This window comes from Petaurus breviceps, unplaced genomic scaffold (assembly GCF_028583685.1).
Source record: "Petaurus breviceps papuanus isolate PSGF00001 unplaced genomic scaffold, PetGlider_PUasm1.0 229, whole genome shotgun sequence".
NCBI lineage: Eukaryota > Metazoa > Chordata > Mammalia > Diprotodontia > Petauridae > Petaurus > Petaurus breviceps.
Window position 1 is genome coordinate 640,482 of NW_027185903.1, and position 24,785 is coordinate 665,266.

The 24,785-nt window shown below is 39.8% G+C and overlaps 1 protein-coding gene across 2 annotated transcripts in view; it reads right to left on the reverse strand.

Moving 5' to 3' along the window:
- Positions 1–4,588: 4,588 nt before the first annotated feature.
- SYT17 (synaptotagmin 17) overlaps positions 4,589–24,785 on the reverse strand; it is a 91,783-nt gene continuing 71,586 nt past the window's right edge. For both annotated transcript variants that reach the window (XM_069096031.1, XM_069096030.1), the window contains one exon: positions 4,589–5,925. In XM_069096031.1, coding sequence (XP_068952132.1) covers positions 5,729–5,925 — 197 coding nt within the window. In that variant the 3' untranslated portion in view covers positions 4,589–5,728. The remainder of the gene's footprint in view (positions 5,926–24,785) is intronic.

Consider the following 24,785-nt stretch of genomic DNA (forward strand, 5'->3'; position numbering starts at 1 on the left):
GAGAGAGAGAGAGAGAGAGAGAGAGAGAGAGAGAGAGAAAAGCAAGCTTGAGTGGGCAGAGGGAGGAATTTGCCTAGGGGAATTTGTTTTTGTAGGGAGGCTTAAGATATCAGCACTCCCTGGATTACTGATGAGTACTTTGTTGAATCTTACCTCCTAGTATCCTAATGATGTTCCAAATAAATATTTTGGTTTTGCCTTTGGGGAAGAGAGTTCATTATATTTTGTGAATCTACATTGGAAATATGCTGCTGCTATGGGTATTGCATTGGCATTACAGAAGGGAACCATGAAGGAATGACAGCATACAAGAGAGGGAATTCTAATAGTGTCAAATGCTACAGAAAGGTCAAGCAGAATGAGGACTAAAAAAGGCCATGGGATCTAGCATTAAGGATTAAAGTGACCTTTGGGAGAGCAGTTTCAATATAGTGATGAGATAGATAGACAGACAGACAGACAGGTAGGTAGGTAGGTAGATAGACAGACAGACTGACAGAGTATTTAGTCAATCAGTCAACAAGAATTTCTTAAGGGTCTCTGGTCCCTGCCCCAAAGGAGCTCACAGTCTAATGGGAGAGAAAACATGCAAAGAACTATATACGTACAAGACATATAGTTGTTGTTCATCCTTCATTTTCAAAGAGAAAAGATCATCACAGGGTGATGTCGTAACTTGTGTGGGAATTGGATTTAAGTGAGGCACAGTTACACAAAGTCATAAACCTCACTCTCTCTTCCAGAGTCATCTAAGTCCAGAGTTAGAACAAAACTCAAGACAACTGGAGGGATGTAGTGGATGACCTTGGTCCCTTCAACGTCTGACCAAGCTCTAAATGCTCCATAGCACCTACTTCAGTCACCTTTATGGCCATTAAAACAAATTATTCTCATCTTCCCATTCCACTGGGGTAGAGTCTTCCCATGCTTGGGAGTAGATATTCCCCCTAACTCACTAATGGGTTTGAGGCCCATTGGTTTCAATCAACCTGGTTTAGCCCATCTACCGGGATGGTTTTACTGAGGTGTGGCCACTGCCCATGCTACAGTTTCTTGGGGCCACAGGTGAGAGTTTAGTGGCAGGTAGACACCAAAGGTGGATAAGCAGCTCTGAAAAGGGTTCAGCAAGTCCTCACACCCGAAGTATTAGTCCTCTTTGAAGATCCCATACTCCCCACAAGATATATACAGAGTACATGGGAGATAATGTCACGTGGAAGGCACTAGAAGTGGGGTCAAATAGGAAAGACCTTGTCCAGGAGATGGGATTCAAGCTGAGTCGTGAAGGAATCTAGGGAAGGCAGGAGACAGATGGAGGGAGAGCATGACAGGCATGGGAGATGGTGACAGAAAAGTGTTGTGTGGAAGGAATAGCATGAAGAACCCTTGCTCAGTTGTAGAGTGCCTGGAGTACTCTTATACTGCATTGTATACAGTATAAAAAAGACTTGAAAGGTAAGAGAGGGCTGACTTCAAACACCAAATGGGATTTTATATTTTATATTTGATTCTGGAAGTAATAGGGAGTTACTGGAGCACACTGAATATGGTGCATACCTGAAGGCACTGAAAGGACTTATATTTTAGGAAGATCATTTGGGCAGCTTAATTAAGAATGAACTGGAGTGGAGAGAGTCTTGATGTAGCTAACTAACCAGCAGCCCACAAATTATTGTTAACAGTCCAGGTGGGAGGTGATTAGGGCTTGCACCAGAGTGGTAGCCATGTCAGAGGAGAGAAAGGATCTCTGAATGATGTTTATGAAAATCAAAACAGCAGGACTTAGCCACAGATTGGATATATTAGGTGAAAGGCAAATGGAGAGTCAAGGTTGAAAGCCTGGGTGATAAGGACGGTAATGGTACCTTTGATAATAGAGAAGGTCTGGAAGAAGGGAAAGTTTTAGGAAAAGATAATGAGTTCTGTTTTGGACATATTAAGTGTAAGATGTCTATAGGGCATCCAGTTCAAGGTGTCTCAAAGGCAATTAGTATTGGAGCTGGGAGGTCAGGGGAGAGGTTAGGGCTGGATAAACAGATCAGAAAATCATCTACATATCATTATTTCTCTTTTCATATTGAGGTTAAAAACAAATGAAGGTGTTTGTTTTTCTCAAGTCTGGATATTTTTAGGACCTGCCTCCCTAAAAGAGATGATGGTTAAACCTCTTGGCTCTAAGCTAAAAAAGAGATGATAGAGTCTATGAAGAAGACCTTTCCAAATTGAGAAGGTGGAAGATGAGAAAAGCTCCCTAATCAAATGCCCAACAAAGTCATACCTAACAGTGACCATGAAACCAATGGGGCACCATCCAGAGATGTTATGCAAGAGCATGGAGAAGCAGGCCAAGAGAGAACAGTATGAAGACAACAGCAAAAGTTATCAGTGGCCCTATAACTTGAGAGTTGCTTATCCAAATTTTGCACTCTAGCTATGGGATCCTGACATGTGTCCCTCCAAATACTTTCCTCTGGCATGTTCATTCTTCCCTCTGATGACATATGTATTTGTGGGAGAGGGTGACCCAAGTTATATGATGAAAATGTTCTGTTGCTACTTTTCTTCATGAAATGATTTTTCTTTGAACTCTGTTCTCTTGTTAGCTGGTTGGTTGCTGTCCTTCATTCTCAAAGAGGACCAAAATGGCATCACTATGTTGGGGTCAAGATACAGTGTGTCTGACTATGACTGATCAAACCACTACAAGCTCAGAAGGCTCTGCCACAAGTTGGCCGCAAATAGTCCAAATGAACGTTTGGCATGGAGATGTCTCTAAATATGTGCATCTTGTGTTTCTTTTGAGCTACTGCAATTCTGCTTTGCTCACATTATGGGGCACTGGAATGTATTATGACTGTTAGAACAAATTGTTCTCATCTGTCCATTCCATCTTCACAGGCTTGAGGTAGACACCCTCCTAACCATTTTTCTTTTGGCCAATAATCCTGAGGGTCTTCCCTTCCCAGTTTGATTTTTTTTCCTTTCTTGATTAAAGGAACCACCTCTTGATTAACTTCTTAAAGAGGCCCATTCACTGAATGAGCATTATCTCACTCAAAGTGAGAACCTAAAAAGACCTTAGCCTATAAAGGCCAAGCATCCTGGGCCATCTTTAGTCATCCTGATGAATATCAGGTCACTGGACCCAGATGGCTCTGAAGGAAAAAGTGAGACTGGTGACCTTGCACAGCCCTCCCTCACTCAAATCATGTCATGGTTCTCTTCAAGGACTAAGGACAAACACAACTCATCTATGGGTTTAAGACTCATTAGGGAAAGCTGACTACCAGGTAGACCCCCGAAGGTTGATGAGTAGCCCTGAAAAGGGACTGGCAATCCCTCATACCTAATCCTCCTTGAACACCCCATATACCTCAAGGGGTAGCTTAAGGATTAGAGTGCCTGACTTAGAGTTAAGAAGACTTGAGTTTGAATCCTGCCTCAGATAGTTTTCTAGCTGTGTGACCCTGGGTAAGTCACTTATCCTCTCTCAGCTTCAGTTTCTTCATCTATACAATGGGGATAATTATAGCACCTACCTCACAGCGTCATTGGAAGGATCAAATGAGATAACTTATGTGGAGTGCTTTATGTTTATAGAGTGCTGTACAAATATTATTATTATCTATACAACAGGCCATGTCTTGAAGCTTACAATCTAACAGAGTAGTAGGAAAATGCATACACAAATAGCTGTGAAGCAAGAGAGTAATATAGATGTAAGGAGAGATCACTATTACCTGAGACGGTAAGAGAAGTGGCACCTGAGTTGGACCTCAAAAGAAGGAATTTCAACAGAGAGGAGGGTAAGGTCCATTTTAGCTTGGGAGACAGAATGAGAAAAGCTACAGACATTCTCAAGGTCAGGTCAGAACAGGAAGTAAAGAGGGGTAGAGAGCATTGCATTTTAGCTGCAGCATTGAGTACATGAAGGGAAATAGTTATAACAAGGCAGAGGAGGGTCTTTATAACAAGACTGGAGGGATTTTGAATGCCAGAATCAGGCATTGATACAATATTCAATTGTTGTTTTTCAGGCCTGTCTGACTCTTCATGACCCCATTTTCGGTTTTCTTGGCCAAGATACTACATTAGTTTGCCATTTCCTGCTCCAGCCATTTTACATATGAGGAAACTGAGGCAAACAGGGTTATTTGTCATTGAATTAGTATCTGAGGTCAGATTAGATGAGTCTTCCTTACTCCAGGTCCAACACTCTACCCACTGTGTCACTGAACTGATAGGCAATAGCAAACCACTGGTGCAAAGTTTTTGAGTAAAGGAGTGACAAGATGAAAGAAGTTTGTTAGTAGGATTGATCAGGCAGCATTATGGATGATAGACTGGAGAAGGGAGAGAATAGAGGTAGTTAGACTGGTGAGGAAGTAATTCCAAAAGTGAAGAAAAAGATGAGGGCCTGACCAAAAGTGACTGCATTACAAACTGAAAGAAAGGAACCTACCTTGACATTTCTTTTCAGGTTTCTTTTCATTTTTATAAATTTTATAATAAAGGTGCAATTTGTTGTATCTGTGGATACTCCCACCCCTACCTTCCCCTTAAGCCCAAAGAAAGCAACAACTTTGAGTGCATGGCACAAATAAATAGATCTTTAATTTCAATAAATATACACTCTTCATCGTACCAGACAATATGTTCTGAAAAATGTACAGAAACATTCAAAGGAGTAAACAGTTCTACTCTCTAACTAGGCTATCTTCTTAACTGGGGAAGAATGTCTTTGATTCACACACAAACACAGAAAGACCCACAAGACTCTATCAGGGAAAGAGATGGAGTCCAATGGAGGTTTGGGAACACTTCAATCCATGACATTGGTCCTTGGAGACTCTAAACATCTCTTCATTGGTTTTCTCTGGATCACTCTAAAGTACACTCCAAAGGATTATTTTGCTATATCATATTCCACATACTTTACATACAGATACATGAATATTAGATGGGTGGGTCTCTGACAAACAGGATGTAGTCGTGTGACAAATCATTCAGGAGGGAAGGCAAGAGATCTGGGTCCTAGCACGCCATCTTCCACACAAGAGGACTTAGGTGCACATACATTCACACACGTGTGCATTTAGACAAGAACATAAGCCTACATACCAAGAGTTCCAGGGTAATAAGCTAACACAAGGACAGATCCATTAAGTCGGAAGTTATTTTGCCACATTATATATATTGGACTTTTTCCCCCAAACAGTCTAATCTACTCGTCACATTCACCAAGAGAACACATAGATACTTAAACCTCTGGGAAAGAGAATCAGGTGTGCACTCACTGTCAGGAGGCAGTGACTATTTCAAAAGTTTCCCATCAGCAATAACCTCCCCACCCTCTGACCTAACATCAAGCAAACCAGTCAGGTGGAGGTTGGGCAGCCTTCTTATTAATTCAAAAGTGCCCTTGGCGTTGAAAATGAAGCCATGGGGCAAAGATTAGAGGGGGTAGCAACCTCAGAAGGTGTGTCCAGTAGGTCCCAGAGAAGAAACAAGGGACACAGTTCCCATCATCTGGAAATGGGACACAAGAATGTCTTTTGAGGCACCTTATCAAAGGCAGTCATTTTGATATCAGTAGTTGTGTCCATTACTTTCAATTCCCCAGTGATTATGTATGCTTGTGTATACTCAAATGTATAGTATGTGTATGTGTATATGTCAGCCTTTTTTTCCCTCTCAATTTTTTGGGGAAAATAAGTCACCCAGGAATTCACGTCACCTCAAGAGAGGCAGGGGAGACTCGGTCACACTCAGCTCGGGACCGTAGGCTATGCCACTGCTCCACTGCTGTCCGGTGGGTATTCAGCATCCGCCGCCAATGGTTGGATTCAGAGGAACCAGTAGAGTACTGGCCAATGACAATCCTCCCAATGAAGTCATTGCTGCTCTTCATATTGTGGCCATACACTAGAAAGACAGAATGGGGAGAAAAGAGAGATATAAAGGTTATGAGGAAAAGAAAGCCAGTCAAGGGCAAGGGGAAGAGAATGGCAGGGAGGAAGAGGAAAGTTTGGTAGGATAAGGATAAGATTTTTTAAAAAAAGATTTTAAAAAAAGGACATCAGTGAGAAGACTGTAAATCCCTTAAAATCAGGGACTGTCTTTTCCTTCCTAACTCAGTTGAAAAAAAAATTTTTTTTTTAGGGTATACATGTACAATCATGTTAAACATATTTCTACATTAGTTATATTGTTAAAGAAGAATCAGAACAAAAGGGAAAATAATGAGAAAGAAAAGACAAAAAAGAGAAAATAGTATGTTTCAATCTGCATTCTGGATGTGGATAGCATTTTATATCATGAGTTCTTTGGAACTGCCTTAAATCACTGTATTGCTGAGGAGAGCTAAGTCTATTAATAAAGTTGCTCACGGCACAATGTTGCTGTTACTGTGTACAACATTCTCCTGGTTCTGCTCACCTTACTCAGCATCAGTTCATGTAAGTATTTCCAGTTTTTTCTAAAATCCATCTGCTCATCATTTCTTATAGCACAATTGTATTCTATTACATTCACATACCACAACTTGTTCAGTCATTCTCCAGTTGATGGGCATCCCTTCAAATTCCAATTCTTGGACACCACAAAAAGAGCTCCTAGAAATATTTTTCTACATGTTGTTGGTTCCATTCACAACTCCACCTAATTTGATTTTTTTTCTTTTTTCTAATTAAAGGGGCCATCCCTTGACTCACTTTTTTTTTTTTGGTAGGGGGGATGGTAGGGCAATTGGGGTTAAGTGACTTGCCCAAGGTCACACAGGTAGTAAGTGTTAAGTGTCTGAGATTGGATTTGAACTCAGGTCCTTCTGACTCCAGGGCCAGTAGCTGCCCCCTTAACTCAATTTTTTAAATGGCAATTTGATAACAACACTGTATTTTAAAAATCCAATCCAAGAGTTCTTAACTGGAGTCAGTGAATTTTTTAAAATGTATTTTGATAACAGTATTTTGATATAATTGGAAATTATAATCCCATGTATTTTATTTTATGCATTTAAAACCATTATTCTGAGAAGGGGTCAGTAGGCTCTACCAGACTGTCAAAGGCTCTACCAGACAAAAAAGGTCAGGTAACCCAGATCTACATCATTCTTTTGTCTATAAAGGTTTCTGTTGTCCCACATCATTCCATCAGACTATAAACTTCTTGAAGTTAAGGTCCCAGGTCTATTTAACTCATGCTGATGATCTATGAGATGCAACAAGTTCCTTATAATTCATTTTTGACCATGAAGAATCGAAAAATGGAATTTTAGAGCTGGAAGGAAGCATCTTGGTGTAGGAGAATGAGTGTTCATTCTTTAGTCAAAAGAACTCAGTTGAAAAGCAAGTTCTACCACTTATGTGACCTCGGCAGGGTCTTTTACCCTCTCTGAGTCTCAGTTTCCTCATTTGTAAAATTAGATGAATTCCAAGATCTCTTTCAGCTCCAAAGCTAAGATCTTATAACCTCAGTGACCCTACGGTTCAGCTCATACCCACTGTAATATACCCAACAAGCATTCAGCCGGCATGTGTTTAAAGATTTTACAGACTGATGAGAGGCAGCTAGGTGGCACAGTGGACAGTGCTCTAGCCCTGGAGGACCTGAGTTCAAATCCAGCCTCAAACACTTAGTATCTGTGTGACCCTGGGCAAGTCACTTAATCCTGACTGCCTCACAAAAAAACCCAAACCAAACCAAAAGAAAGACTTCTGATGAGGGTTAACACATTGCATTTCATGGCAACTCCTCCACTTTTGCTCCAATTGTGAGGAAGCTTTTCTGGAGGCCATAAAGGGAGTTTTTTTTTGAGAGACTCTTAAGTCCCACCCCTTCATTTTACAAATGAGGAAACTAAGGTACAAAATTGTGTTAAGTGATTTACCCAGGGTCATGTAGCTAGTAAAAGTCTGAAGCAGGATTTAAACTCAGGTCTTCCTGACTCCAAGCCCAGAACTCTTGCTGTTCAGTTGTGCCCAACCCCCATTTGGGGTTTTCTTGGCAAAGATACTAGAGCAGTTTGCCATTTTCCAGATGAGGAAACTGAGGCAAGGTGAATAGTGTTAAGTGACTTGCCCAGGGTTACACAGCTAGTAAGTGTCTAAGGCCAGATTTGAACTCAACAAGATGAGTCTTCCTGACTCCAGACCTGGCACCCTATCCACGGTATCACCTAGCTGCCCAGCACTCTATTACGCCTAAAATTACTTCTTTGCAAATTTGCTTCCACCCCATTGCTCCTGGCTCTGCCATCAGGGTCCAAACAGAACAAATTTAATCCCAATGACAATGACAGTTAACATTTCTATAATGCTTATTTTGCTTTACAATTATTATCTCATTTGATCCTCACAATAACCCTGGGAGGGAGGTACTATTATTAGCCCCATTTTACATATGAGGAAACTGAGACAAACAGGTTGAACAACTTGTCTAGGGTCACACAATTAGTGTGCCTGAGTGGGTGTCAGGCTGAATTTGAACTCAGGTCTTCCTGAATACTGGCCTAATTCGGTATCCACTGTACCACCTGACTGCCCCACTGATAAGGATTCTTCACATTTGGGCAATTAGCTAATCAATCAATGAGCATTTCTTAAGCACTTTCTAAGTGCCAGGCAAACAAAGAAAAGCAAAAATAGAACCTGCCCTCAAGGGGCTTCTCTTATAATGAAAAAATAACATTTAAAGAAATAGTATATTCAGGTATGGGCTACAGTGTATTCAGTACATGCACTGAGTGGTGTAGTGGATGAGTTCAAATCTAGCCTCAGACACTTGTCTACTAGTTGTGTGACCTTGGGCAAGTCACTTAACCCCAACTGCCTTGCCTTCTCCTTCAAAAACAAAAAGCAAACAAAAACAAAAAAACAAGAGAGCCTGTGGGCTATTCCTAGGTAGGTGATTGGGGCAACTAGGTAGTGCCCTGGAGTCAGAGAATCTGGTTCAAATTTGGCCTCAGACACTTGACACTTACCAGCGGTGTGACCTTGGGCAAGTCACTTAACACCAATTGCCTTGCCTTACTCCTCCCCTACCCCCCAAAAAAAAGAAATGGTAGAAGGTAATCTTAGAGGGAAAGACTCACCACCTCATCACCTGATTAATGAGCCAAACTGAACACAAGAACAGAGAAGCATTGTTCTGTCTGGTCCACAGCTGACCCTCTCATTGGGAGGCTCTACTCTCTAAATTATTGTGTGGAGGTGGGGGGTGGAGACAGAGAAGGAAGGACTATTAACATCTATTTAGTAGAAGTAGTGGGGTTCCTGTTAGGAACTACTACCATTTCTCCAACCCTTTGCAGGGAGGCCAGCATGAAACATTTTCTCAGGAAGATTTTCACTGTTAATATGCACACATTTAGTTTTCATCTTGAAAGCCTAATGAGATCATTAGCTTGATTTATCCTTGGAGTCATGTTAGCCCATTCTCTCTCTGTACCATGGCATTCCTCATGATCTGCTACTCTCATGGGCACGCAGACTGTCTGGGTTATTAATGAGGGGCCATAGAATGGGATGTATCACGGATTTACCCAGCATGAGCTAGGCAAGTGAAGGATTGATCCCAGGAGGAATTCTGATGATCAACTAAGCCAGTAAAAATATGCAAAAAAACCACAACAAAAAACCCAGAGTGCGGATAGTAATGAAGCCCTGGCCTCCCCCATTAGATCCACACCAAATCCATAAAATTATAAAAATGGAGAATGAAAATGACTAAAAAGCAAACCTACCACCCACTCCCATTCCCAACCAAGAGGTTTATAAAATAATCAAAATTAAAAATAAAGATCTGACGCTAATCCTACAAAAATCATTAGCATAGTTTTGTTCTGAGCTTTGCAGTTAGAGCTGTGGGCTGAGATTATTGATAGGTGTGCCTGGTTTACTTAGACTGCTCATCTCCTGGAGAACATGAGATCACAGGAGTCTAGACTAACAGCTGGAAGGAACCTCCCTTCCATTTATGAATGGGGAAACTTTGGCCTTGGCAATTAAATGCCTTGCCTAAGGTCAAATAGCTAGTGAGTGGTTTGAGGTGACATTTGAACCCCTGAATCCAAATCCAGGGCACTACCCACTACATTACAATATGTTGTTATAGGTCCTTAGAAAATATGAATGGGCTTTATTTTTTTAAAGAAAATCTACTATACAAAAATTCAAACTTATACAATAGATTTGGAGGGAGGGGAGAATAAGAAGGAGGAAGAGATTTGGAGGATGGGGGAAGAGGTATGATTTCCTTAGTATTAGGAATTCCCAGTGAGGAAACTCCCTCTATCAGTGCAGATGGGAACTAAGGCTATGTGTCAGTAGCAGGATTTGAAACTGGGTCTTTCTGACTCTAGAGTAAGCTCTCCATCCACAACCCTAGTCTACCTCTCAACAAGGGAGATATTGTTATTTGTCCTTCATGGTTGAAGAGGACCAAAATGACACCAGGTACAGTTGTCCAAATATGGCTGATCAGACTAATACTATGAGCTCGAAGGCTCTACCACAGGTGGGGCACAAATATTCCATTTGAACATTTGGGATGAAGATGTTTCTAAATTTCCACATCTAACATTTCTTTTGAACTTATGCAATTCTCCAAAGTGCCTTTTTTGATGGAGGCACACCATGCTGAGCGGTCATATGTCAGCATCTCCCAAGTCTCACAATTATTACTAAAGTAATAAGATAGTATAGTAATAAAAAAGTAAAGAGATCTTGAGTGTCCTTGAACTGCTTCTGACCTCAGTGTGGTCACATCTGTGCACCTATCAATTAGCCAGTCACTCAATAAGCATTTCTTAAACACTTTCTCCATAAAATGGCTTAAGAATGCATTGCTTTATGTAAAGGCATGTAATTTTGAATTTGAAGATCTCTTTGTGTTGGCAAAAGTAGCAGGTACTTAGCACTTAGTAACTGATCAAGCTTCTGTAGGGGAAACAGAAGGTATGAACTCCTGTCTTCTATTACTGATGTAACAGGAGGAAGTTGGCTGAAACAAGAAGCTAATGCTGTGTGTATATAAGGAAAAGCCCCAGAGTCAGAATTTTCTTGAGACCAGGATCTGGTAGCAGAGCAGCTGCAGAAGAGAGAATGGAGAGCTGAGCCAGAATTTCCTGAGAACTTGTAGTGGTTGAGCTTCTTCTGAATAGGATCCCAGGAGCCAGGAGCCAGGAGCCCAGGTGACTGAGGAAGCATGACTGGGATGCTGAGACTTTGTGGCTTGGTTGAGCCTTGAATTCCCTGTAGCAGAAATGGTGAGAGATCTGACATGGACCAGACCCTGTGAACTTCAATGTGGAGCAGGACCTGCCCAGACAGCTGGTCAAGGAACTGGGAGCTGCCTGCCATCGAACCCAGGTGACAGTCTGGTGAATCTAGGTAGAATCTGGGACCATGGAAATGGATCCAGGGAATCTGAGAACAGGCCCCAAGTCAAGATGAAAAGACTTGTCCTTGGGTACTGAGTAATTATGGAATTATAATTTACTAGTGACCTAAGGGGTAGAGGGTTTTGTGTATGATACCTAGTAATTGATTGCTGAATAAGTGACTGAATGAGTTAATCAAGACTTTGCCCCAAGAATGGAAGACTTTGACTATTGTACTTTGAGATATTGTTACTGATAAGTGACTGATTGAGTTAGTTGCCCCATGAGTGGAAGATTTTGACTACTGTATTTGAGACTATGTTGTGAATATTATATTTGTGATTTTCTTTGAGAAGTTGTAATATTGTGAATGCTATACCTTGATTTTCTGTGAAAGTTTTGCTTTGATTTGTTATGGAATAAATAGAGTGATCACTATACTGTGTAATCAGAATCCTAAAAGCTGTTCACAGTAGCAGTTCTTCTGGAAAGCTGCTTGTGCATGGCATTATACTTTACTACAGGAGTTGTATAAACAGCCTCCCTACTGAATCTGTAAAAAAAATTAAGGGATTTGACTTGATGGTCGCTAAGGTCTTTCTTGGCTCTAAATCTGTAATCCTCCAATAGAAAATTATTCCATTTACAAAAATTTTATTTTCACAAAACTTTTTTTTGGTTTGCTTTTGTTTTTTTAATTTTTAAAATTTATTTATTTACTTTTAGTTTACAACATTCAGTTCCACAATTCCTTGAATTCCAAATTTTCTCCCCCTTCCATTCCTCGCCACGCCCCGCCCCCCCAAATGGTGGCATGAAATCCAATATAGGTTCTACAAATACCTTCACATTAAACATTAGTCAAGTTGTAAAAAGAGCTATAAGCAATGGAGTGAATGAGGAAAAAGGAACAAAAGGAAAAAGAGAGAGGGCAAGTAGTTTGCTTCAATCTGCATTCAGACTCTGTAGTTTTCTCTGGATTTCACAGAGCTTTTTGCTGACAAATCTGTCACATAAAGTGAAGTAGCCTCAGAGGATTTTGCAGCTGTTGAGCAGTAGTTCTGGAAAGCAGTTGTTTTCAGAACAATCTGGAAATGCCAGTGGACTACAGGCAGAACACAAGTTAGCAGTGTGACATGACATCTCACCAACTTGAACTGTGTTGATAGGCAACACTTTTTCAGGAATAAGAAGTAATCCTGTCCCTGTATTCTGCCTCCCTTAGACCTCTTCTTGAATACTATGTTCAATTCTGGGCATCAGAGTTTAAGAAAGACATTGATCATCTGGAATTATGCACAAAGAGTTATTAAACTGCCTACACCCTTTAACTCAGCAATACCACTATTAGGTTGGTTGCCCAAGAAGATAAGTGAAAAAGGAAAATAATTTATAAGTCCAAAATATTTATAGCAGTCCTCTCTGTGTTGGCAATGAACCAGAAATTGCCAGGAAGCCTGTCAACTGGAGAATGGCTAAACAAATTGTGGCATATGATCGTGATGGAATCCTACTGTGCTATAAGAAATAAGGTCAATGATTTCAGGAAAACATGGAAAGACTTGTATGAAATAATGAAGAGTGAAAAGAACAGAACTAAGATAATGTTGTATACCATAGTTACAACATTGTTTTAAGCACAACTGTGAGCAACTAAGTCATTTTTACTATTATAAATAACCAAATTATCTACCAAGGATCTATGAAGGAAGACACTCTCTGCATTCAGAGAAAGAACTGATAAATAGAAGCATGTATAGTATGGTGGTGTGCGTGTGTGTGTGTGTGTATGTGTGTGTGTATATGTAATGGTAACCATCTCTACACTAAGAGAAGGGAAGGAAAAAGAAAGTTATGGGATAACTTTATTATATATTTAAAAGGAAAAGCAAGTTGTAAATAATAGATATGCAGTTTCATGTGAATTCTCTTTTTTTCTATTCTATTTTTGTTACAGAAATGCTCATTTTATTTCTTAAGTTCAAAATTTTTTTTTTCAAAAAAGGACATTGGTAAACTGAGGAGTGTCATGAATAGGTCAACTGGAATGATGAAGGGCCTCTTGAATTCATGTCCTGTAAGGATAAAATGAAGGATGTGGAAATAGAGAAGACCAGGGGTGGGGGTAGGGGAAGGGAAGAGACTTGAACGCTATCTTCAAGTATTTGAAAAGCTCTGATGTGAAGAAAGGATTAGACTTGCTCTATTTGGTCTCAAAGGGCAGAACCAGTAAAAATGGTGGGTAGAAGTTGTAAAGAGGCAAATTTGGGCTAGAACCAGGAGAAACTTCCTAACAACTTAAGCTATCCAAACATGGAATAGGCTGCCTCAAAAGGCAAGGATTCCCTCTCCTTGGAGTTTTCATGCTGAGGCTGGACAATGACCTTTTGGGCATGTTGTAGTGGGGATTCCTTCTGAATACGAATTGTACTAGATAGACGGCTAGGTAGGTCCAATTCTAAAATTCTATGATTCTGTAACATTAAAGTAATCCCTCCTTATCCTCTTTTCATACCATTTTCCCACTACTGACCTTGAATATAAAATCAAATTCTGTACCCCATCTTAGATTCTTTGGGATTTTTCTCTTCTCTTCACCCAAACTCCCCAAGTTCCTCTAGGTTTCCAAAGCTCAAGAGGTAGCTTGGTATAGTGGATATAGTAGGGGAGACCTGGAGTCAGGAAGACCAGAATTCAAATCATGCCTCAGATATGTTCTAGCTGTGTGTAAAAGCAAGCAAAATAGGATTTTTGCTCTTTTTCTGGAATGCATTTTAGCTAATCAAGTGCTGTTGAGCCTCACCTATGATTGTATCAAGAGTCTTTGATTGGAAAAAGTATACATATACATCCCTTAATAGGCCTAAGGGAGTTTGAAGATCTTCCCTTCCCTTAATAAGCCAAATATAATCATATGGGAGCCCACGGTAGGAGTGGCTTGCAAAAAGGATGGGACAGGAAGAAGCCTTAAGAGCACAGGCAGAGCTGGGAGCAGGCAAAACTGAGAAAGAGAATGTGATCTAGGCACTGTGTCTGTTGATCTCTGTTGATTTTTCAGACAGAAGCCCTGTCTGTTGTTCTGTACTGGTTTCTTAGACAGAAAGTGAATTTAGATGATAGTGTTGATAATGTGTGTAAATATTGTTGTAGCCTGTTAAGCTTTATTTTCTAGAAACAAAAACTGCAAAGAGCATGGAGTGGAGCAGTTCCCATGAGCTGAGATATGGAACAGGAATGGAGAGCTGCCTACATGTGAATCCAGGCAAGAGTTAGGAGTGGTCAGCCCATGGAGGAGGAGTCATGGGGTTTGGAAGTCAGCCTCGAGTTAAGATGAAAGAGGACTTTACTTGGATACTCTGCATTGACTGATGAGATTGTAACTTACTGTCACCCAGGGGTGGATGGTGTTTGTATTTTCTGCTACCCCTTAAAGATGACTATAAGATATACTGAATGATATGTTTTGTTTAAGACTATGTGGTCACCTTAGTAATAATTTATTATATTATGTTGCTGTGAATGTTATGCTTTAATTTCTTGAATGTTATGCTTTAGTTTATTGCTGAATAAATAGAGTGTGATTAGACCCTTAAAGTTATTCACAACAGCAGTCCTCAGGAGAGCAGCTGTAATTGGCTTTATACTATGTTACCCTGGACATGATACATAACTGCTGCTTGTCTCAGTTTTCTCAACTGTAAAACGTGGTTAATGGCAGCTACTAGGTGGCATGGTGAATACAGTGCTGGGTCTGGAATCAGGAAGACTCACCTTGCTGAATTAAAATTCCACCTCAGACACTTAGTAGCTATGTGACCCTGGGTAAATCACTTAACTCTGTTTTGCTTCATTTTCTTCATTTGGAAAATGAGCTGGAAAAGGAAATGGCAAACTACCCCAGTATCTTTGCCAAGAAAACTCAAATGGAGTCATGAAGAGTCAGACATGAATGAAATGATTGCACAACAACAAAAATGGGGATTATAATAGTACCTACCTCCCAGGTTATTATGAAGATCATAGGAGATAAATCTTTGTAAAGTACACTTAACATAGTGCCTTACTATATAGTAGATGATATATAAATGATGATGAATGAGCAGATCTGTACCTAAAATAAGGCCACGGGTTTTATACCCTATAGGTCTTGGAAATGGGGCTGCAGAAAAGGCAGTCCCTGGCTCCCCTTATCCCATCAAAAATTACAATTTAACAGCCTATGAAAGAGTGAGGGCTGGATGACTTACATACTCACTATCTGGGTTCAAACTAGGGGTCTATCCACTGAGCTATGTCTAGGTGAATCACAGGTTCATTGGTAGGTATACAGGCAAATATATACACATTCACACATGCCTCTCCCAATAACTTAAAATGTAAATTGTAAGGAACTGAGACTAATAGAAGTAGTTTCCCAATTCTAATGGCTTGCCTGGAAGAATATTGCCATTAGCAGATCATTAAATTGAAAGAGGGCAGTAATAATGATTGGCCACTCTCAAATCTGTTAACTCATTTCATTTTTTCAACAAATCTGTGAGCTGAGTAGTTATTAAGCTCTTTTAAAAAGGGAAGGACACTGTACTTTCTAAAACAACTTCTATCCTGCTATCTGGACAATTTGCCATCATCTATACATACCTCATATTTTCCTATTTTCGTGCCTTTCCTCATGCTGTTCCCTATGCTTTGTAATACCTTCCCTAACTCTCTGGTTGTTGAAAGTTTACCCATCTTTTAAAATCCAGCTCCAATACTGCTTACTATAAAAAACCTTTCCTGATTCCTTCAGTATTACCTTTTCCCATTCCTTGAGTCAGTGGAGGACACATGTACCTGAGTATTGTGAGTTTGGGGAAATGGATTTTCCTCAGATAAGGTAACCTCTGACAGCAAGGAAAACAGCTACATGGGGAGAGATGTACTTTACTTCCTTCCCAATTGGCAGCAACAATATAAATAACAGTTATTCTACTTTAAAGAGCTGTCTCCACCATCTTACAGATCTCTTGTCAATACAGGGAATTCTGATAAGACTAACCACTGAGAAATGCATTTCCCATGGGAACATACCTGGTCTTTAGTAACATCTGTGATCCCAGGGATTGCAAGCCTCCCAACTACCTTTTCTATAATGGCAGACCACTCTATACTCTAAACAAGCTTAAAAAGATATAAAAACCCAGCCTCTACCCTAAGAAGTTGAAGATGCCATCAGACCATGCAATCTTCCTCTGTGCACTAATAAATTTTCTTTCAGTCTGGCTTCTTGCTTTTTGACCCCATGCTCCCCAGACTTACAGAGCTCATGGTGGATAAGATATTCTCCCTCCATGGAAATTTCCACCCAACTTTTCTCATTCACTTATCATGTACTGACTAGCATTCTAGTTATTTATGTAGATGCTATATCTCCCTAATAGACAATAAGGGAAGGCGGGATCTTATCTAACCTTTGTAGTTCACATAACATCTGGCACAGTTCTCTGCAATTAATAGTCAATATATATGTTTAAAGCCTCTACAAAGTACCAGGCACCAAGCTACAGGCACTGGGAACACAAAGATAGAAACTAAACAGTTCCTGTCCTCAAGGACCTTACATACTATCAAGAGAGACAACATATACATAAACAAGTATATATAGAATGCATTAAAAAAAGGTAATTTTGGGAGTGAGGGAAGCAGTAAATGAGAGAGAATCAGGGAAGGTTTCCTGGGGAAGGTGATGCTTGTACTGAACCTTGAAAAATACAGGGAATTCTAAGAGATGGAGACCAGGAGAAAGTGTATTCCAGGCCTACGGGACAGCAGATACAGAGGTAGAGAGATGGTAGATAGAAAAACAGCAAGAATAGTTTGGAAGGACCATAGAGTGTGGGAATGAGAGTAATGCATAATAAAGTTGGAAAAATTAATTGGGGGAAGTTGTGAAGGTCTTTAAATGTCAACCAAAGAGTTTATTTTTTCTCCTATATGTAATAGAAAGCTATAGAAGTCTATAGAGTCATAGAATTATATGGTCCAATTAGTGCTTTAGGAAAAAATTTTTTTCCTTTCTTTTTTTAATTTTTAAAATTTTATTTATTTATTTATTTTTAGTTTTCAGCATTCACTTTTTTTTAATAGGGGGGAAAGGAAGGCAATTGGTGTTAAGTGACTTGCCCAAGGTCACACAGCTAGTAAGTGTCAAGTGTCTGAGGCTGGATTTGAACTCAGGTCCTCCTGACTCCAGGGCTGGTGCTCTAGTCACTGTACCACCTAGCTGCCCCCCAACATTCACTTTTATAAGATTTTGAGTTCTAAATTTCCCCCCTCCTTCTACTGTCCCCTCCCCAAGATGGCATGTAGTCTGATATAGGATATATAGGTAGGATCATATTAAACATATTGAGGAAAATAATTTAGCACAACATTTATGTGTGAATCTAGATGGACCTAGAACCAGGATGATCTGAGTTCAAATCTAGCCTCAGACATTTACTAGCTGTGTGACCCTGGGCAAGGTACTTACAAATTACTGTCTAATTCAGTTTCCTTATCTGTATAATGAGGATAATAATAGCACTTACCTCATGGGATTGTTGTGAGGGTCAAATGAGATAATATTTGTAAAGTTCTTGGCATATATTAAAATTTGATATGAATCCTAGGTTTTATTTTATACAGACCTTAGACAGTATCTAGTACAACCCCCTTCCTCATCTTACAGGTGATAAAATAGTCAGGGCATTTTCTCTGGCTATATTCCATTCCTGAAATGTTCTCTCTCTATCTCAGTCTGCTGGTTTCCTTGGATTCTTTTAAATTCCAACTAAGATCTCTTCTCCAACCCCTCTTAATTCTAGTGTCTTCCCTCTTTTAACTAGTTCCTACTTATCCTGCATATTATTTGCATATATTTGTTGGCTTGTTGTTACCCCCAATAGATTGTGAGCTCCTTGAGGGCAGGGACTGCCTTTTTTTATCCCTAGCACTAAGCACAATGCCTAGCACATTGCTGTTGTTGTTCAGTTATGTCCAATTCTTCATACCCATTTGGGGCAGTCATTTAATGTTGACTGTCCTTACAATATTACTATTACCATGTACAATATTCTCCTGGTTTTGCTCACTTAACATTTCATCAGTTCCTATAAGTCTTCCCAGCTTTTTCTGAAACCTTCTGCTCATCATTTCTTATAGAACAATCATATTCCATCATAATCAGATATCACAACTTTTTCAACCATGGACATCCCCTCAATTTCCAATTCTTTGCCACCATGAAATGAACTGCTATAAATATTTTTGTGCAAATAGGTCCTTTTTCCTTTCCTTTAATTTCTTTGGGAATTACTAGTAGTAGTATTAGTAGTAGCTGGGTCAAAGGGTATGAACAGTTTGATTTCCCTTTGGGCATCACTCCAGATTGTTCTACAGAACAGTTGGAGTAGTTCACAACTCCACCAATAGTGTGTTACTGTCCCAATTTTTCTACACCCCCTCCAGTATTTACTTTCTTTTTCTGTCATGTTAGCCAATTTGATAGGTGTGAGATGGTACCTCAAGAGTTGTTTTAATTTGCATTTCAATTATAATCAGTAGTGATTTATAGTACTTTTTCATGTGACTATTAATAGCTTTGATTTCTTCTTCTGCAACCTGACTATTCATATCCTTTGACCATTTATCAACTGGGGAGTGGCTCTTATTTTTTACAAATTTAGCTCTGTTCTGTCCAATTTTTTAGACATATAATCACAAACTTGGCCATTAGGTTTCCCAGGTAAGACAGCTCCTGAAGTAGTGTCTACAGGTTAAAAGAGATTGCTATAGATATGGAAAATGACAGCCAAATACTGAGGAAAGAGACAGAAAAGTTATTTTAAAAACAAACAGGAACTAAAAAAGTATGAAAGCTTGAGTGTTTTGAGTGCCAAGTAAGAGAGTAGCAAAATCCTCTATCAATCCGAATAGTTCCTAAGGGCAATGTTACTGTATAACAATTGATTTTTATGTGATAATCCTAAGGCAAGAATGCATAAATTATGCTCAAGATATTCTGTTTAAGGAGGCAGTTATGAATTTTTGCCTTATGAGGAACCCATTGCTGTCAGCTAGAGATATTATCTGTACACATTATCTCCTTCAATAGAAGGTATGCTCCCTGAGAGGAGGCAACTGGATAGTTTTTGTCTTTGCATCACATAATAGGTACTGAATAAATTCTTGTTGATTGATTTTTTTATCCTTTTTTAAAAAAAAATTTTAAGCAATTGGGGTTGAGTAACTTTTGCTCAAGGTTACACAGCCAGTTATTTCTGGGTGTGGTGCTAAGTATCTGAGCCTGGATTCGATCCCCAGGTCATCCCAACACTGGGGCTGGTGCTCTTACTCGCTGAGCCACCTGGCCGTCCCTAAGCAATTGGGGTTAAGTAACTTACTCAAGGTTACACGGCCAGGTGTTTCTGGCTAAGAGTCTGAGCCCGGATTCAATCCCAGGTCGTCCTGACTCTGGAGCCAGTGCTCTTACTCACTCTGCTACCTGGCCGCCCCTGATTGATTCTTAAAAGACATAAAATTAGTCACATTTTAAAGTAATTTCCATAAAAAATGTTTAAGATTTTATGTTTTTGTGCTTGAAGAAGAAAAAACAGTTTTATAGAAAGTTAATTTGAATGGAATAACCCCTCAGAATGGAAGTTCTTTAAAGAAAAGGACTGTTTTACTCTCTGTATCCTGTGGCATCATAGTTGTTTAATAATTGCTTGTTGAATTGAATTGAATTTCTATAGTGGTGTCAATTAAATGGGGAATGATTACTGAATATCTATGAAGTATGAATTAAAAAGGAAGAGATTAGTTTCTTTTATAAAAACATAAAGAGAAATGATATTACTTAGTAATGTCAATGATTTCCCATCATCCTAAAGACTCAGAGTGTAACATTCATCTAAGTTCCATGGGGCTATGTTTCCATAAGTCCTTCTCATTCCTTATTCTTGCTTTGGATAAAAGGATAAAAATGCTGAGGGGATTGAACCAGGCTGAGTTGATGTGGATGGGATACAATCTGCATTGTTGGAGGAAATACACATATTAATAAGATTGATAATCTCCTTCAGGTGCCATTAATGTCTTCAGCAATTGCCATGCAAACTATCAACAGCATTCAAGAAAAAAAAAATATTTGATTTTTGGTCTCTAACCAAGTTGCCATTTATGAATCATCTCATGTATCTGTTTCTATGGTGCTCATCACCATGGCATTTCAGAGCTCAGACAAATATTCTTGGCAAAACAAATGCAAACACATGCAGAAAATGTTTCACTGGATTCTTGGCCTTAGAAACCAACATTTGAGAGAATGATGACAGATAACTTTTCTAATCACAGATTCTATATTCCATGGGCAAGAGTCATAGGAGAATTGAGGCTTTCACAGATTTATGTATGTTAAAAAAAAAAAAGCCAGTTCTTGAATGTAACAGCTGAATTGCTTTTGGTTGCTAATTGCCAGTTAAGGAAGTAAAATTAGAAGAATTGGAATGTGGGTGTAATAAACATTCCAAATAAGACTAAGATCTTCGAAGACTTCAGCAGATTGTACTGGTTACACATATCTTATGTTTCATTCACTGTGTTATATTCTATACTCAGAAATGGCTTTAAATGCCCACTCCCTAAGCCAGCTTCTTTTTTGAACTTTATCCAGCAGTGATAGTCAGCTTCAAAGATACAACGTGGCATACAGATTGGCCATAAACTACTTCTAAAATCTCTCTTCTTATGCATTACATTGGGCTAGTATTAGTCTTCCTCTAGTTTAGAACCAATGCTACTTCAGAAATCAAATGAACGAGAGAAGCTAAATGCATATACAGTTTACACCCCACCCCCATGGACAGTTAATGGCAACTTGCAACAGAAATACACCCGGAAATATCACTAGTTCTTCCAGACCCCATAAGAAATCGAAGTGAAGAAGAAAGGTACTCATATGCACAAAATTATTTATAGCAATTCTTTTTCTAGTGGTGAAGAATTAGAAACTGAGAGGATGCCCATCAATTATGGAATGACTGAACAAGTTATGGTATGTGAATGTGATGGAATACTGTGGTGCTATAAGAAATGATAAAAGGGATGGTTTCAGAAAAACCTGAGAAGACTTGTATGAACTGATACAAATTGAAAGCAGAACCAGGAGAACAATGTGTATTATAACAGCAACATTGTAAAGATAACTTTGAATGACTTAATTCTTATCAAAACAATGACCAACCACAGTTCCAAAGGACTCTCAGTGAAAAATGCTATCCACCTCCATATAGAGAGAGCTGATGGACTCAAGAGTGTAGATTGAAGCACATTTTCTTTTCTTTCTTTTTTTTGGGACAGGATTGGTTCAGAGTTTTATTTTGCATAATTATACATATTTGTAACCAGTTTTATTTTTCTTGCTTTCTCAACAAGTAGAGAAATGGGAAGGTGGGCAGAGAATTTGCAAATGAAAACAAAACTGAATTTTAAAAATACATGTCAAATTAGATGTCCTTGCAGATGGCCCAAGAGGTCAGCTTAGGGATCCTGAGCTTCTTATGTAGAAGAATAGAGATTTTTAATTCCTCAGGCAATAGGGTCCTGGAATCTTAGTCTTTGAGCCAGAAAAATCTTTGGGAGTTGCCTCATGAGTAACTTCCAAATTCAAGAGTTCCAGGACTGGAACTTCTAAAGAGGAGGATGTGTGTGTGTGTTTGTGGAGAGAGAAGAGAATTGTCCTCATAGTTCTTGAAGAGCATCCTTCTTGGGACAATACAAGTCCAATAGGCACAGGGCTGGTTATTCAGTTGTCCTTAAAGGAAGTTTACTTTCCAGGAGAAATCTGAACCACAAGGTGGCACTATGAGTCCTAGGGAGACTGGCTAGGACTGTGTAGGAAAGAAAATTAAAGGGTTATCCAACAACACCTAGTTCACCTTCCTTCCATAGAGGCTTCTGTAGGAGCTATTTGAGTGCTTTCTCCATTTTTATATATGTACTGGAACTACAATAATGTTATGTAGGATGAAATAAAAATGTTCTATACCCTACTGGCAGGTGTAAACTTGAGTGCTTGTAAGAGAGTTATGGAACTCTTGTATCTATTTTGGGGGAAAATAAGAAAGAAGCAATATTCCTGGGTTAAACCTAGGTAGAGGCAATAAGCCAAAGAAAAGAGATAATAGACATTTGGGGGTCAGTTCCCTAGGAACACTGAGTCCATTGCTGATTCTGGATTATCTATCTCAGACCCAAAATTTCAACAAATGGAGTAGACTTTGGAGTCAGAAGGAGCCTTAAGATACCTTCCCAAGCACAAGTCTAATCATGCCACTTCGTGAAACTTCAATGGTTTTCTATTGCTTCTGGGATAAAATACAAACCTCTCAGCTTGACATCAAAAGCCCTTCAGCATCTGGTTCTACTTTCCTTTCCAGTCTTCTTGAATATTGCTTCTCTTCACACACTCTACATCCCAGCCAGACTAACCTACTCACTGTTCCCCAAATGCATCATTTTATTTCTCACCTCCCTCTTCTGTACTGACTACCTTGCCAGGGATGCATTCTTCCCATTACTCCTTCAAATCTCAGCTCAGATATAATCTTGGGCAAACCTTGCTGCCAAATTCTGAGTGGGGCGCCACCATGCACCGGCGGCAGGAAGGCTCCTGGGATGTATTTTCTTTGCTGACATTTTTCAGAAAAGAAAGTAATAGTAGTAATACCATATCTTTTCCTGATACTGTTTTCAGGTGCTTTCATGTTATCTCATTTGACACCCCACAATTCCATTCCCTATCCTATTCACCAAAGAGCCTTTTCTAAACCTGTTCATCCCTGCCCATGCCTCCTAGTCACACCCTCACTCCCTTCACCATCTCTGCTGAGAATCTTGCCTCATCTTTCCTTTCTTTTCTTTTTTTTTAAAGCAATTAGGGTTAAGTAACTTGCTCAACGTTACATGGCCAGTTATTTCTGGGTGTGGTGCTAAGTATCTGAGGCCGGATTCGATCCCAGGTCTCCTGACTCTGGGGCTGGCGCTCTTCCTCACTGCACCACCTGGCCGCCCCCTGACTCATCTTTCACTGAAGAATTTGAGGCCGTTCACTGAGAGGGTGCTCTTCTCTCTTTCTCCTCATCTCAAATCACTTAGATGCCTTTCCTTAGTGTCTCTTCCTACAAGTGGTGAAGACAGTGGGTCTCACAAGAAGAGGCAGCCCTCCTTCACTCAGAGCTTAGTATAGTGCTTGGCACACAGTGTGTGTTTAATAAATATTTGTTGACTGACTCTTTGACAAGGCAGATCTCTCTATACTCACACACAATCCCATTTCATCCTATCCTGTCCTGCAGATGCCCATCCTTATCATCTCTACTCTCTCACTAATCTTCAATCTGTCCCTCTCTGTTGATTGCTTCCCTGTTGCCTACAGACATATCTGTCTCTGCCATCCTCAAAAATCCCCACTCGATCCATCCATCCCTGCTATCTGTTGTCCTATCTCTCCTCCCTGTAGTGGTTGAAGTCCTTGAGAAGACCACAAGTCATTCTTTATGTTTTCATGATAGTTTTCTCTTGATTTTCTTCTTTCCCATCCGACTGATCCTCAAGTCACCTTTGCTGACAAGTCATCTAACCCTGGGTGTCCCCCAAGATTTGGTCCTGGGTCCCCTTGTTTTTTCTCTATACTATTTTGCTTGGTGATCTTATCAGTTCCCATAGATTCAATTATCATTTCCATGCAGGTGATCAATTACCTATTGGACATCTTAAACTGGAAGTCTCAGATATTTAAAACTTAGCATGTCTAAAACTGAATTCATCTTCCCTCTCAAACTCTCCCCTCTTTCTTACTTCTCCATCACCCTCAAGAGTACCTTCATCTTTTCAGTAACCCAGGTTCACAACCTAGGTGTCATCCTCAACTCCACACGCTCTCTCACCCCTTATGTCCAATTTGTTGCCAAATTCTGTTGTTTCTACCTTCTTAACATCTCTTGCATATGCCTATTCCTGTCTTTTGACACAGCATTGAACTCCAGTCTCTCCCCACTCCAAAAGCAGGTCTGACCATATCATTCCTTCCAATTCAATAGGGCCCCCTATTACCTCCAGAATATAATATAAAATCCTCTGTCTGGATTTTAAAGCCCTTCATAACTTGGCACCTTCTACCTTTCTAATCTTCTTACATTACTCTGCCGCCACCCCCCTCCCCCATGTATTCTATGATTTGGCAATATCAGTCCCACTGCTGTTCCTTAGTATAAGTCACCCCAACTTCTTCTGAGCATTTTCACTGGCTTGTCCCTCAGGTGCAGAATTCTGTCCTTCCTCATTTCTGACTCCTTCTGGCTTCTGGGGCTTCCTTTCAGTC